The following is a 15,079-nucleotide window of genomic DNA, read 5'->3' as shown; positions in this document are numbered from 1 at the left end:
ACTTGGGGCTCGATCTCCTCACCCTGACATATGACCTGAGCCCAAACCAAGAGTCGAATGCTTAACCGACTGTGCCCCCACGTGCCCCTGCCCCTGGGGACTCCTGAGTCACGTTGCATGTGAGTGTTCGTCACATGTAAATCTTGTGTCTAGAGATAGTCTTGAAGATCACCGAGTAACGCATTTCTTCCTCGGGCCTAGAGCTTTGAGCATCTTTTGTGGAGTAGCGAGAGGGGCAGAATCAGAATCAGAGGCTCGGTGACGGTTGATGTACAGGCCAGACCCCATGAGTGTGGCTGCGCCCGGAGCAGGTCCTGGGGACCGGGGCTGGGCTCCTGGGCAGACCCCGCAGCACTCGCCACACAGTCCTGGCCCGGTTCATCCTGGCACAGGGTGGGCTGCGGGGCCGAGCATCGAGCCTGTGGTTCTGAGGAGGCCCGCCGAGGGTCAGGTTGGGCGGCAGCCCTGGGCGTCGTGGATGCTTTGGGGCTGTGTCAGGGCGGGGGGCAGCAGGGAGGAGGGTGGAGGGGCTGTGGCCAAGCTTGGGCTTTCTCGCCGGCCTTCTGGGCACAGGCACGCCTCCTTCCGGCCCCTTTGTAGTGACCTCCATTTAGACCTAGCGATCCCCGCTTTGCATGGAAACGTGTCAGAGGCAGGTCGCCTAGATGCTCTGCTGGAGAGACCACCCGAGCCCAAGGTGTCCCTGTAACGGAGCAGAGGACGCGCCTGCTCTGTTAGAGGATCTTCTCCTCCGTTCTTGTACCCGGTGTTCGTGGTCTGCGTGAGTCGTTTTAAATAAGCGCATGACTTCTGGAACAGCTTACGTCGACTCCCCCGTCCCGCACTTCCCATTCGCTTCGAGTGGGGCTCTCCCTGCTCCATGGGGACCTGAGTGTCCTTTCCACAAATCTGTTTCTGAAAAACCCCACAGTGGCTCTTTGCTGGGCCTTTGCAAGTCCTGCTGAACCAGGAGTGGCTGTGTCGGGCCTGAGTTCTGTACGTGGGTCCGACACAGTTCTGTCTTTTCAGCCCAGGCCAGGAGGGACTCTAGGAGGCTGTGTTTTCAGGTTATTATCACAGTCTGGAAGGCGACCTCTCAGAATGCACCTGGCACGTTCACCACATCTATGTGAAGTTTGCGGGGCTCCTTAGGAAAGTCTCCCCAGGGGCGCCTGGGGGGCTCAGTTAAATGTCTGCCTTTGGCTCAGGTCATGATCCCAGGGTCCTGGGATCGAGTCCAGCATCAGGCTGTCTGATCCGCTGGGAGCCTACCCCCCCTCCCCGCTTGTGCTCTCTGTCAAATAAATAAGATCTTAAAAAAAAAAAAAAACAAAGGAAAGTCTCAGCAGAGGAAGGATGTTGTTTTGCTGGCGTCAAGGTGAGGCCATTGTGCAGTCCGTGCCGTGGGAGCCGCACGGAGTGACCAGGGCTCTGGGGTGAGCGTGCGCCGCGGTTGCGCCTAGTTCTGCTCACCTGAGAGGAGAGAGTCGGGCCAGAGCTGGCCTGCCTTTGGGAGGGGCCCAGAGGAGCCGTCCTGGCTGTCCTGGAGAACCCCTGAGAGTGACAGAGGTTCCTGGCTTCCACACGGGCCCCCCCCATCCCCCGGGGCTCTTAAGCCCGTGGCCCCCTCGAGTGCTGGGACACTGGGCTGGGCCGGGACCCGGGGCTTGCTTGTCACTCCTCATGCAGGCCCAACCCAGACCCCACGCCGGGAGCCGGTGACGCGCTGTCCCTCCTGCCTCCTGACGCTCGTCCCTCCCTTTGCAGGACCTGAGCAGCCCCAGCCAGTACGACACCGGCGTTGCGCTGACTGGCCTGTCCTGTTTCGTTACCCCAGATCTTGCCCGAGACTTGGCCAGTGACATCATGACCCTGGTGAGTCCGCGAGCTTGGCCTTGGCTCCGCGACCCGACCTGGTCTGTCCAGGCGCCTGAAAAACTGGGGTCACACATCACACCAAGAGCATTCGGACGTGCAGAAACGGGCCGGGTTCCCCAGATGAGATGGGAAACCGAGTTGCTGCGCCCCCTCCCCCCACCAGCCCCACCGTGGGACCCAGCCTCAGGCCATGGTCACCTTCACATTCTTTCTTTACCGCCTTTCAAAGAGCCCCGCTTGGGGCCAGAGGTGGGTGGCGCCGGGGCGAGCGACCCTGCCACCCAGCGCGTGCCCCGCCGGCCCCCAGCTCACTGGTTCCCGGCAGGCAGTGCGCTGGCTGAGCGTGGCCCTTCGTGCTCCAGCCCTGACGCCGCGTGTCGTTCTGTGGCCGTGGAGTGACTTGTTGTGCTTCAGTCCATTTGAAGGGCAAAAGCCCAGCCGCCGCTGACCTCCAGGGTGTCCGGGGCACTTCTCCAGAATGCGGGTGTCCTTACAACTCCTGGTTCTCTGAGGCATCCGTCATTCACCTACGTCTCCGACTGACTGGGAGGCTGGTTCCCATCCGTTTTATCTGGGCAGAGCAGATGGGTGGCTCCTGTTCTCTCCGGAGAGTTCTGTCCGTATAGGTCGGCCTGCCCGTCCTGCCGATGGATAGGTCCGGGCTGGCGGTTTCAGACTGCACGTGCGCGCAGCTTCTAGACCAGAGGCTGGTTCGCCACAGCCCTGCCTCATGCAGCTGAGCACCCGCTGTAGGTTGCTTTGCCCACACCTGGCCCCACTCTTTGGTTCGCGCGGTGTTCCTGGTGGCTTTGAGCTGCCCCCGCAGGACCCCGGATATTGCCCTTCCGGCCCAGGAGTTGCCGGTGTGGTGCCGGTGGAAGCAGCTGCGGGCGTGGCGGGACACTCGTGAGTCGTGGGGCTGAGTGTGTTCTCGGGGTGTGGCTCCCCGGGGCCCGCACGGGTGGTAAGTGTGCCCACCTGAGGGCCAGCGGCCTTCCTGGCCAGAGCAGAGTCCAAAAGGACGAGAGCTACAGGACCTGGCACGAGAGAGAGACCGTGAGTTCCAAAAGGACGAGAGCCTAGAGCGCTGGACGCCCCTCGGCGTCCTGCTCTGGGCACGGGCCTTGGCTGCTAGGGGAGTCGGCGGCTGGCGCTCACTGGCCAGGGCTCCTCTTCCAGCTCAAGTTCCCTCCCTCTCTGTCCTTCATTGGCTTCCAGTGAGTCCGAGAAGGGTCTCGGCCTCGGAGGGCAGGCCTAGCGTCGTGGACATAGGGAAGCAGGTTTCAGTTCTACCCAAGAACCCCGTCCTGTGTTTGGGACGGTGGCGCAGGTTCGAAGGCCAGAAACCAGACGGGCTGGAGAGAGGGGCTCCCTCCGGATGGCGGAGGGGGGACCCCGGGAGGCGGAGGAGGGTGAGCAGGGCGGGTGCAGGGAGGTGAGTCAGGCCGACGCAGGGAACGGGAGCCGTGGAGGGGAGGCCGACCGGCCCGCTGCCCCGCAGATGTCGCACACCAAGCCGTACATCCGCAAGAAGGCCGTGCTGATCATGTACAAGGTGTTCCTGAAGTACCCCGAGTCGCTGCGCCCCGCCTTCCCCCGCCTGAAGGAGAAGCTGGAGGACCCTGACCCCGGTTTGTTGATTTACGATGGCACGGTGTGGGGGTGGAGGGTGTTGCGAGGAGAGAGTTGAGGGGCGCTGGGTACTGGGACTTCCGTCCCGGTCCCACCACAGACAGCATTCCTTACCGTGAGATGCCAGGTTTGCCTTCTGCCTTCCCTGCTCCGGCCCTGGAATCCGCCACATCTCCAAAGGAGCTGGTCCCGTTTGCTGGTGTGCGACGCGGACACCGGGCGCCGGGCTTCCCCTCTTCCAGACACTCAGTAGACAGCCGCCATCCGCACACGGGGACGTGCCCGGCCCGCTGGCTGTCTGGCCGTCTGTCCGCACGTTAGCGTTCACGACTGTTCTGACGCCTTGAGTCTGGTCCCATGCTGCAGGGCTCTTGCCAGCCTTCCTCCTGTTCTCTGTCAGTCCTTCCCTCATTGACTCTCGGGGCTGAGCACACATCACGCAGCTTCTCTAAACGTGAGGCAAGGGTCAGCTTGTCCCGGGGGAAATCTGCCTCCGATCAGGGCAAGGGGCAGGGAGTAGGAAGTTTGGGAGGGGAAGCAGGAGCCGAGGCGGCAGGTGTGGCGGGTGTCCTGCGCTGGAGTCTGGTCCTTCGGGGGCCGGCCCCACCCTCCCCGGTGACGCTCGGCTCTAGGAAGCTCGGTCCCCTCCGCGGAGGTTGCTTAAACCGCGTCCCCAGGTGATGACAGCAGCAGGCACAGGGCAGGGCTCTCGCGCTTGGGGTGGCCGGCCTGCTGAGGACGGTCCTCCTGGATAAGGTACACCCCCACACTGTGGCGCTTGTACTCACGACGGGCCCCACTTCACTCAAAGGGGTGCAGTCAGCGGCCGTCAACGTCATCTGCGAGCTGGCCAGGCGCAACCCCAAGAACTACCTGTCCCTCGCCCCGCTCTTCTTCAAGCTGATGACCTCCTCAACCAACAACTGGGTCCTCATTAAAATTATTAAACTGGCAAGTATCCCTCCCGAACGTCCCTTTTCTCATGGAGTGAGAAGGCCCCAGCGTGTCCTGGGAGCACCGCGGGCATGTGGATGGGGGTCGGAGTCTGTGCGGTCCGCCCCTGCCCCGAGTGACCCGCCGGCCTCTCTCTTCCCTAGTTTGGTGCTCTGACCCCCTTGGAGCCAAGGTTGGGCAAGAAGCTGATCGAGCCTCTCACCAACCTGATCCATAGGTGAGCTCCAGGCCCCTGGATGATCCCGTGTCTGGCCCGTGCAGGCCGGCGCTCCCGCTGGAGAGAGTCTCAGGGTGGAAAAGCAAACACGTGCCCTGTGGTTTTGCCCACAAGAGTGAACTGTGCCGCTGGGGCACTGGCTGGCCCTCCTGGGCCCCTGGGGGCTGGTGCATCCTTTCCCCGCGAATTTGTTTTGGAAGCAGCGGCGGTAAAAGCGGAGGAGGGGCCCGTGGCTATTCTGCGGCCCGCGAGATCTCGGCCGGCTGCCGGAAGGGCTGCGGACAGCTGTGTCCCTGGCCGGTTCTGGAATGTTGCCGGAGCCCCCACACCACGCAGGGCCTGTGCACGAGTTGTGGGGCTGAGTGGCAGGTGGCATAGGAGACCCTGCTCCCCAGGTCCCCTGGAGAGGTGGCCGCGGGCAGCGTGGAGGAACTGGGGCCTCGAGGCCACATCAGACCTGGAGCCGCGTGCTCTGCAGGCCACCCTGGCCTCCATCCCCAGGCTCAGGAGCAGATCCGACGGGAAGATAATTGGGCGGAGCAGGTGCTTGGGCTGCGGACGTCTTCAGTTTTAAACACCCGGGATCCCTGAGTGCGTGGGGTGGCGCCACCGTTTCTAGAGGGGCTTAGCAGGAGGCCGTCAGTCTGGCGATCGCGGATGCAGGCAGGCAGATGGCCCGTGCTCTGGACGCATGGCCGCCACGTTCTCAGCTTTGGGGGACTTGGGATCCTGAGTGTCAAGCATGAGAAGGTCAGAATGGATTAGACATACCGGTGCCCGCCCATGGTGGTGGCCCTGGGCCATGCCTGCCACATCCCCTAGACACCCCTGGTGGCGCCGCAGCCGTGGCCTTCTGTGCTCTGCTCGCCTGTGTGCAGGCACACCTCACTGTCCCCTGCGTCCCCGCACGGTGGAGCCGGGTGGTGAGGTCCCGGCCGGGAGAGGCATTGAGCGGGATCGGCTCTTCTTCGCCGGCATCACACAGTGGAAAGGTTCCGGAACGCGCTCAGTGGCCGGAAGCGTCAGAGGCCCCCACTAGCAGTTAGAGAGGGAGGCCTGCGTCCCTTGGGGAATGCCACCAACCTGGGTGACAGCTGTGTGTGGGGCGGCGAGCTCCTGCCCCAGCCCTGCTTCGGACGGACTCAGGGAGCAGGGAGCAGACAGGCACCTGCCCTGCGTCTCTCGGGCGGCCTCACCCTCACGCCTCCGCTCTCCTCCTCCCACAGCACGTCTGCCATGTCCCTTCTCTACGAGTGCGTGAACACGGTCATCGCAGGTGAGGCGGCCGCCGCAGCGCGCGGCAAGCCCTCCCCACGCCCACCCTGGGTGCCACGGTGGGGCCCCCCGGTGCAGGGAGTATCCCAGGCTCCTTCGCACCATGTCCCTGCCGGCCCCCTCTGCGGCCCCTTGGGAGGCGGGGACAGCTTGCGGCACACCTGGCAGCAACTTTTTACCGTCAGGGAACGATTTTTTTTTTCCAGATTTTTGTTTATTTGACAGATTATAAGTAGGCAGAGAGGCAGGCAGAGAGAGGGAGGAAGAAGGCTCCCTGCTGAACAGAGTGTCCGATGGCGGGGCTCGATCCCAGGACCCTGAGATCATGACCTGAGCCTAAGGCAGAGGCTCAACCCACTGAGCCGCGCAGACACCCCTCCCCTGAGGAGTTCAGAGCAAGTCTCAGGCGTGGTGTTGTCCCCCGTGCACTGCTAAGCATAGGGACCTGCTACAGAAAGGGTTCGTGATGCGAGACCGGAAAGCGCTCCTGGTCTCTCTTTTGAGTCCTGTCTGTAAGTCCGTCTCCAGCCGGGCCATGCGGAGTGCTGGCTGACGTGTTTCCGCACGTTCAGCAAGCTGAGCCCCTCCCCACGTTGTTCGTTGGAGCTGGAGTCGTGGCCCACGGGTTACCTCCTCACTGCCTGCCCGAAGCGGCTGGGAAGCCAGCTTCCCGTCCTTCCTCAAGGCCCCGCGGGCAGCCTGAAATCCAGCCGTTCACAGGAAGCTGGCCCAGGGTCCACACCCTGTGATTAGAGCCGTGTGGGCCCTGAGGCCCCACAACGCTGGTGGAGAGGGAGGGCGTCATTCGGGACCAGCTGGTGCCCCAGGACTGGAGAGCCAAGTCTGTGTCTGCAGCGGTCGGTGGGGGAAACGGGGTATGGCAGGGTCAGAGCTGTCCTTGGTGACGGGCACGGGGCTTGGGGGCATAGGGCGACGGAGAAGGCCTGGCATGTGGCAGGGTTGGTGGGTCTCAGGTGGTTCTCAGAGCCAGGCAGGTGGGGTTGGCCCGGGCTCTGTGGGCCTGCCCTGGATGGCGGTGCCCTCCGTGGGGCTGTGCTCTGTGCTCCTGGCCATGGAGACCCAGCAGCCAGATGCCGTTTCGTGAGCCCATCCTCTCCAGGAGAGCAGCCGGGCCCACCGCTCCTGGCGTGCTGGTGCTGGTGCTGGTGCTGGTGCTGGTGTCCCGGTGTCAGACGTGGACGCGTGCGGATGGGCCTCTGCGTGCGGGTGGGGCCTGGCGCGTCCTGACGTGAGGGCTCCCGTTGCAGTGCTCATCTCGCTGTCCTCCGGCATGCCTAACCACAGCGCCAGCATCCAGGTATGTGCCCGCTGCAGACAGCCGTGTGCGGCCGTCGGGGGCAGGCGGGGGAGGGGGCGGGCGGTGGGGACACAATCGTTAATGCCCCCGGAAGGCGCTGCGGTGTTCGCATGCGCGTCGGTGGGCGCTCCCCAGACATGCCCCTGTGGGTGCCTGCAGGCAGGGACCTGCCCCGAGTGGGGCCCGGTGTCCTCCGTCCCTCCCTGTCCCAGGGCCTCTGGGCTGGATCACACTGTGTGGAGGGCCTGGGGTCACCGACTTCGCTGTTGTCTCAGGAGACGTGACCGGTGTTGCCTTCTCCTTTGCAGCTTTGCGTTCAGAAATTGAGGATCCTGATAGAAGACTCCGACCAGAACCGTGAGTTCCTCCTCACCTCACGCGCCCTGCGGTCTGCGCCCGAAACTGCTGCAGCGCCCGGGCTCTCGGCCTCGTGAGAAACCAGACGTTCGCGCCCCGCTGTGCGGCCGTGCGTGCAGCCTTGTCGAGCTCCGAAGGGGCCAGCAGGGGCTTTCCTCAGCTCTGCGGGGCCGGGGCTTCATGTCGGACGTGGCCTGTGGCCCGCAGGCCACCATCCCAACCTGGAGGCTTGTGTGTGGGGGTGGCACGTGCGAGGTCATTAGGGCTTCTCTCCCAGCACCCAGCGTGCTGCTTAGGACCTCTGGGGGCCCACGCGCGGCTGCTCCTGACCACATCTAGGTGGTCGGGCTCGGGCTGCAGACCCGGCCTCGCTCTTTCTGTGCAGGCCCCGGAGCCCGTGAGGGCGCGTCCAGGTTAACTGCATCTCGCCATCTCCGCAGTGAAGTACCTGGGGCTGCTGGCCATGTCCAAGATCCTGAGAACACACCCCAAGTCCGTGCAGGCCCACAAGGACCTCGTCCTGCAGTGTCTGGACGACAAGGACGAGTCCATCCGCCTGCGGGCCCTCGACCTCCTGTACGGAATGGTGTGTGCCCCGCCCACGCCGGCCCGCCCCGCCCACGCCGGCCCGCCCCGCGCACACCTGCCTGCCCCACTCTCACTGCCCCCACCCCCCCCAGGTGTCCAAGAAGAACCTGGTAGAGATCGTCAAGAAGCTGATGAGCCACGTGGACAAGGCCGAGGGCACGACGTACCGGGACGAGCTGCTGACGAAGATCATCGACATCTGCAGCCAGGGCAACTACCAGCACGTCACCAACTTCCAGTGGTCCGTGCCCGCGGCCAGGGGTGGGGGATGCGGGGGGGGGTGCGCGAGGGCCGTGCCTCACGGGCTCCCTCCTGCAGGTACATCAGCGTCCTGGTGGAGCTGACCCGGCTGGAGGGCACCCGCCACGGCCACCTCATTGCGGCGCAGATGCTGGACGTGGCCATCCGCGTGAAGGCCATCCGCAAGTTCGCCGTGTCGCAGATGTCTGCGCTGCTCGACCGCGCACACCTGGTGGCCAGCAGCACCCAGCGCAACGGCATCTGCGAGGTGCTCTACGCGGCCGCCTGGATCTGCGGGGAGTTCTCCGAGTGAGTGCGGCCCGGCACGCCTGTGTCCCCGGGCTCCCGGCCCCTTCCCGCTTCCCGGGGAATTCCTCTGCCCAGAGAGTTCCTTTACACGCGCATGTCCCACCCTGAGAACAAGCGAGAAGCCGGGCCGCGTGCGGTCACAGACACTCCACCCCCGGACGTCGCTGTGCTTTTTGCTCCTCTTCTGCCCGTTTTTCCCCGCGGCCCGGCTGTGACCGTCTGTTCACTCGTGGAGTCCTCTCTCTCCGCCCCCGGATGAGGGAGCGCGCACAGGGGACCTCTGTTGCGGGGCGGCCCGGCCCTGGGAGCCCCCACCGGACCAACGTGCTCATCGGGCCTGCCCTGTCCACAGGTACCTGCAGGAGCCCCAGCAGACCCTCGAGGCCATGCTGCGGCCCAAGGTCACCACCCTGCCCGGCCACATCCAGGCCGTGTACGTGCAGAATGTGGTGAAGCTGTACGCAGCCATCCTGCAGCAGAGGGAGCAGGCCGCGGAGCCGGACGCGGCCCAGGACGTCACGCAGCTCATGGTGGAGCGGTTGCCACAGTTCGTGCAGAGCGCGGACCTGGAGGTCCAGGAGCGGGTCAGTGTCTCGGGGGGCTCCGGGTCTGGAAGAGCCTCTGTCCCAGGCAGTGGCCGGCTTTGCCTTTCCCCGAGGGCAACTTGGAGAACTCGGAGAACTGGTTTTCCAGGGCTCCACCCTAGCCGGGCATGTGGGCAAGTCCTGGTCCCCGTGGTGGGGGAGACGCTGGATGCTGGCCGGCGGGTGGGGAGGGCTGGGGGGACGAGACAGCAAAGGAGCAGGAGCCCGTCGCCAGCCTTCCAGGGAAGCATCCAGTTGACAGCGGGTTTCTAGGCAGGTGAGGACCAGGGTCCTTGCGTGGGGAGAGCTGGTTGGCACATGCGGCGTGACAGCAGGCCAGGCGGGAGGTCGAGCCAGCACTGGGGGCCCCGCGGCCAAGCCTCTGCTGGTGCCCCGGGGGCGACACAGGGCCCTCAGTCTGCGAACTGCACGTGAGGCTTGACGGTCACTCGGTGGGCCCCGTGGCTCCACAGTTGAGGGCAGCTGTGTGCCATCAGCTCAGCTGGTGGTCATGGTCCCCACCGTGCGTCACGCTGGGAGTCACGCTCGGCCAGAGTTCTGAGTCGGAGCCTGCAGAGGACGGCAGCACAGAGGTGCCCGCGTGCCTCCTGGAAGCAGGCGCCCTGGGTCATCGGGGGCACCCCGGCCCGTCCGAGCGGTTCTCTCGGATGATAGTGCCCGCTCTGCTCATCACTCCGTGTCTTGTCCGTGGGCTGGTTTCTTCCTTGCCGGACGGACGTTCCTGCCGGGGAGCCCCTGGCAGTTCTCAGTACGGTTCGGGCAGAGCCCTTCCCGCTCGCCTTCCGGGGGCTGGGCATCCATGTGGTGTGAACGGTGAGCTGCGGAGCCTGGTGGCCTTCGGGGCCAGGCCTCTGTGACCCCCTTGTGACTTCCCTGTGGTCCCCTCAGGCTTCCTGCATCCTGCAGCTGGTCAAGCACATCCAGAAGCTTCAGGCCAAGGACGTGCCCGTGGCGGAAGAAGTGAGTGCGCTCTTCGCGGGGGAGCTGAACCCCGTGGCCCCCAAGGCACAAAAGAAAGTTCCAGTTCCTGAAGGGTGAGCTGCGCAGTCGGTCAGAGGATATGGGCTGGGGTGGCGGAAAGGACCGCAAGTGCAGGGGGCGTCCCCTGGCGTGTCCGTCCCGGGTGGCTGCGGTCTCCTGTAGCAGCTGAGCCTTCACGTCCTCGTCTCCGAGAGGACGGGGTGCTCCCGCCTTGTGTGCGACCCGTGAGCGTCCAGCACTGGGCGCAGAGGCCGGAGCTGCCCCGTGACCTCACCGTGTCTTCTAGCCTGGACCTGGATGCTTGGATCAACGAGCCGCCCTCGGACAGCGAGTCTGAGGACGAGAAGCCCAAGGCCATCTTCCACGAGGAGGAGCAGCGCCACGCCAAGCAGCGGCAGCCGGAGGCCGATGAGGAGGAGCTGGCCCGGGTGAGCCCCGGCTGTACAGAGGCAGGGCGCCTTCCCATCGGGGCCTCCGGGACAAATGGCCTCGCGCAGAGCCCACGGGTGCTGTGCGCGGTGCCAGCAGATCAGGCTTCGGGGCTGTGTTTCTCCAGGGAGCACCGAGCTACACTTCGGAGTCTGGGTTGGCTTTTGTCAAAAACACGGGGCTACTGCTCTGTGCCTCCGGGCTGCGGGACTTTCAGCGCACTGTCAGCCTGCTGCAGCGCAGACATGCCGTGTCCTCCCTGCTCCCCAGCCCGCTGTGCCTGGCTCCCCGTGTCCGAGATGAGCGGTGCCCCCAGAGCCTCTCCCCCCAACCTGTGCGCAGGCCGGGCCTTCAGACAATGTGGTCTCCCAGCTCAGCTCTTTGGAGCCGAAAGGCCTCATACGGCTCACCCAGCCTCTCTGAGCTCCCGTCCTCGAAACAGAGATGGTCGCCCCCCCGTCCTGGAGTCATTCCTGCCCTCAGTCCTGCGCCCGTCGTGGTCTTCCTGTTGGCTGAGGGCTGACGGTGAAGTTCTGTGGTCTAGCAGGGAGGGTGTGTGTCCACGTGCGTTCACGGACGTGCACTTGAATCCTGTCCCTGCAGCGTCGAGAAGCCCGGAAGCAGGAACAGGCCAACAACCCGTTCTACATCAAGAGTTCCCCATCCCCCCAGAAGGTAAGGCTAGTTCCAGATCGTCCTCTGGAGACTGTTGTCCCCCCACGGCCCTCAGGGCCCCATCTACGCTGGGGAGGACGTCCCGTTCCAGCTGTGGGGTGGCGCGTCACTGTTCCCGTCGCCCCATGTGGCCCAGGTGCCGGGCGGGTCCTGCCCACGGCGTGGGGTGAAGGCGGCGTGCCAGGCCGGCAGGGCTGCACACCCGCGCCCTCGGTTCCCTTCTCTTGGGATTGCCTGGTCCTCCGTGACGCTGCTCAGCCTTCTCAGGGCCTGCAGACCGCCCCCACCTGCCACACGTGCCCTCTCCGGCTCGCACGGCGTCGGCTCTCTGACTGGCCGCCCTGGGGGCCGCCAAGTGCTCACTGGGCTCAGGTCTGCTTCGCTCCTACCAGTTAAAGCGGGTGATGCAGGCGGGAAGAGCGGGCGGAAACTTTCCCCCGACGGGTGCTTGTCCCCAGCGACAGACCAGTCCCGCAGTCTGTAGGGAGCCACGCTGTCCCCCCGGACGCCCCGTGGCACGTGAGGGCCCCCAGCGGGATCCCGCACACCCCAGGCCATCCGCGCGTCCGTGTTGGGCCGTGGCGGCTACACACACGTCCCTTGCTGTCATCTGTTCTGCCCGGTAACGCCTCGGTGCTCCCCCAGCGGTACCAGGACCTGCCGGGCGTGGAGCACATACCGGTCGTGCAGATAGACCTGTCGGTGCCCCTGAAGGTGCCAGGCAAGTACCGGCCCGGCCCGGCAGCCGGGGAGCCCTGTCGGCCAGGGGGTGGCAGCCGGGTCCAGTTCCCGGGTGGCGTCGGGCCCGGCCCTGCCTCCTCGGCTGTGGGAGGGCCCAGCTGGGAGGGTAAACAGGGTCAGAGGCCAAGGGCCCATGGTGCCCCCTCATTCCTTCCCTAGGCCCCAGCCCCCCACCTACCCCCACTGCTCTGGCCTGCCCGTCGGCATTCAGAAAGCCCCTGCTCGCCTCCCTCTAACGCAGACCACGGTGGGCTCTCCCCGCTGAGCCCCTGGGGGTCCCCTCGCCCACACATGGCGCTCGGGGCCGGAGGCGGTCCGGCCGATGGCAGGGCAGCGGCCGAGTGCCGGGTTGGGTGTGCACCGCAGGGATGCCCGTGTCGGACCAGTACGGGAAGCTGGAGGAGGAGCGGAGGCACCGCCAGAGGCTGGAGAAGGACAGGAAGAAGAAGAAGAAGAAGGACAAGGAGAAAAAGGGCAAGCCACGGCGCCACGGCTCGCTACACACGGAGAGCGACGAGGACATCGCCCCAGCACAGCAAGTGGACATCGTCACCGAGGAGATGCCTGAGGTCAGCCCCGTGGGGCGCTCGTGGCAGGCAGAAAGCAGGCTCCCTTGTCACTGGCTTTTTCTGTCCCGCAGACCCGGGAAAAGGCTCTTGCGCTGTGAGTGGGAGCCCACATCCTAGCGTCACTTCCTGCCCCAGATGAACTCTCCTCTCCAGTGTGGGCCTGGTTGTCCCTTTTTTTTAAGTTTTTTTTTTTTTTTTTTTTTTTTTTTTTTGACAGATGACAAGTAGGCAGAGAGGCAGGCAGAGAGAGAGAGGGGGAAGCAGGCTCCCCGCCAACCAGAGAGCCCGACGTGGGGCTCGATCCCGGAACCCCGGGATCATGACCTGAGCTGAAGGCAGAGGCTCTAACCCACTGAGCCACCCAGGCGCCCCAAGATTTTATTTTTTGAGAGTGAGAGAACATAAGGAGGGAAGGGGCAGGGGGAGCAGCAGACTCCCTGCCCGGTGGGGATCCTGACGGGGGACTTGATCCTGGGACTGCAGGATCATGACCTGAGCCGAAGGTAGTCGCTTAACCAGCTGAGCCACCCAGGCACCCAGGTTGTCCTTTTCTGAGAAGGGGTTGAAGGGTTCCACAGACCTGTTGGGCTTGGACATAGCGTTCGTCTCTCCCTTAGAACGCTCTACCTAGTGACGAGGACGACAAAGACCCCAACGACCCCTATAGGGCCCTGGATATCGACCTGGACAGGTAAGCAGGGCAGGGCCAGGACTGCCCCCCGCATGTCGGTGTTCTGTGTCCCCATCCCCTCACTCCGTGACCTGCCTGCCCAGGCCCCTAGCCGACAGCGAGAAGCTGCCTGTCCAGAAACACAGAAACGCAGACACCTCTAAGTCTCCTGAGAAAGAGGACGTCCCTGTCCCGGAGAAGAAGATCAAGAAGCCCAAGAAGAAGGAGAAGAAGCACAAGGAGAAGGAGCGGGAGAAGAAGAAAGGGAAAGAGGAGAAGGCGGTACGTGGGCCCCGCGGCGCCCCCACGCCGACCGTCCCGTCAGTCTGTCTGCCCGTGTGCTCACACCGGGGAGGGCTGGGGGTCGTAAAGCAGCAGGACCCCGTGGGCCGGGCTGCCTTCTCTCGGGCTGCTGTTGGGACATGGGAGGCTGCTTGTTCCGATGGAGAGTGAGCTGGGAGCGCCCCCTGGCCTCCGGCCCCACGTGGCGGTTCGCTCCCTGCGCACGTGGGTCCCAGAGCTGAAGCCACCGTGTCTGGTTGGGGGTGGGAAGCCTCCCCCCCACCGCCGGTGCCATCTATAGCCTGTCCTGCTGTTGAAGCCCAGAGTGTCTGTCTTGCGGTTTCAGGGCGAGGACTTGGACTTCTGGCTGTCCACCACGTTGCTGCCTGCTGTGCCCCCGGCCCCAGTAAGCCCCCCGCACGGGCCTCCACGGGGTGGTGGGGGCACGTGCGCTCACCAGCCTCAGTCAGTTTGCCTCTCTGAGGCATTCAAGGCTGTGGGATGTTGGGGCGCCCTTGCACAGACCAGCCAGGTCCCGTGCCTGTGGTCTGGCCCCGTCAGTGGCTGTAGGAACGGCCCTCAGCACGGCCTGCGCTCCTGCACCGGACCTTAGCCAGCCGCTCGCGCTGTCTGGGGGCCACACGCCTTGCTGCTGACCAGAGAGGCTGAGTCGGGATGCGGCGGGGGTGGAGGACGCCCGGGCCTGGCTGCCCGCCTGAGCCTCCCCACCCGGCTCCCCGCAGGAAGAGCCCGGAGCGAACGCCGTCATCGCTGCCGCTCAGGAAGAGGGTGAGGAGGTCAGGAGAGAGGAGCTGGGTGACGACGAGGACGACGACGACGAGCGGGACCACAAGAAGGTGGGAGCGGCGCCCGTCCTGGCTGTCGGGGAGTGGGCAGCGCGGCCGTGCTGCGGACTCGGGCCGGTTGCTGAACTCCGTGGGGGTTTGGGGGCCGCTGCGGCCCGGGCAGGCTCCCGTTGGTGTGCTTGGGGCTGCTCTTGTCACGACAGTTTTGCTGTCACTCGTATGCGGTAAAGGTCGTTTCTTTAGGGTGTGTGGTTTGGTGGCATTCGGTATGTCCACAAGGTTGTGCCATTCTCTCTTCCAGAATGTTCTGTCACCCCTAAAACAACCCTGCCCCCATAAGCCATCACCCGCCATCCTCCCTGGCCCCACGAGCCCCCTTCCGTCCGTGGAGGGGCCTGGTCTGGACATGTCACGCGTGGACTCACACCCCATGTGGCCTCTTGTGTCTGGTTCCCTCCTGGAGCATCATGGGCTCGGGGTCCGTTCCCGGGGCAGTGCGTGGGGGCGCCTGGCTCCTGTCCACGGCCGAGGGACGCTCCTGCTGTGGGGGACC

The 15,079-nt window shown here is 65.0% G+C and overlaps 1 protein-coding gene across 1 annotated transcript in view; it reads left to right on the top strand.

Annotated features, from left to right (window-relative positions):
• AP3D1 (adaptor related protein complex 3 subunit delta 1) overlaps window positions 1–15,079 on the top strand; it is a 35,641-nt gene that overhangs the window by 13,833 nt on the left and 6,729 nt on the right. Inside the window, exons 5-24 of the mRNA XM_045989976.1 lie at window positions 1,768–1,875; window positions 3,380–3,509; window positions 4,322–4,461; window positions 4,608–4,681; window positions 5,908–5,957; window positions 7,225–7,274; window positions 7,583–7,631; window positions 8,072–8,217; window positions 8,312–8,460; window positions 8,538–8,768; window positions 9,121–9,352; window positions 10,262–10,407; window positions 10,641–10,782; window positions 11,387–11,458; window positions 12,104–12,179; window positions 12,566–12,768; window positions 13,386–13,459; window positions 13,543–13,720; window positions 14,067–14,126; window positions 14,464–14,577. Coding sequence (XP_045845932.1) covers window positions 1,768–1,875; window positions 3,380–3,509; window positions 4,322–4,461; window positions 4,608–4,681; window positions 5,908–5,957; window positions 7,225–7,274; window positions 7,583–7,631; window positions 8,072–8,217; window positions 8,312–8,460; window positions 8,538–8,768; window positions 9,121–9,352; window positions 10,262–10,407; window positions 10,641–10,782; window positions 11,387–11,458; window positions 12,104–12,179; window positions 12,566–12,768; window positions 13,386–13,459; window positions 13,543–13,720; window positions 14,067–14,126; window positions 14,464–14,577 — 2,424 coding nt within the window. The remainder of the gene's footprint in view (window positions 1–1,767; window positions 1,876–3,379; window positions 3,510–4,321; window positions 4,462–4,607; window positions 4,682–5,907; window positions 5,958–7,224; window positions 7,275–7,582; window positions 7,632–8,071; window positions 8,218–8,311; window positions 8,461–8,537; window positions 8,769–9,120; window positions 9,353–10,261; window positions 10,408–10,640; window positions 10,783–11,386; window positions 11,459–12,103; window positions 12,180–12,565; window positions 12,769–13,385; window positions 13,460–13,542; window positions 13,721–14,066; window positions 14,127–14,463; window positions 14,578–15,079) is intronic.

Source organism: Meles meles, chromosome 20 (assembly GCF_922984935.1).
Source record: "Meles meles chromosome 20, mMelMel3.1 paternal haplotype, whole genome shotgun sequence".
Taxonomy (NCBI): domain Eukaryota; kingdom Metazoa; phylum Chordata; class Mammalia; order Carnivora; family Mustelidae; genus Meles; species Meles meles.
Note: the sequence above shows the minus strand (reverse complement) of the source record. Positions and strands in the feature narration are given on the sequence as shown.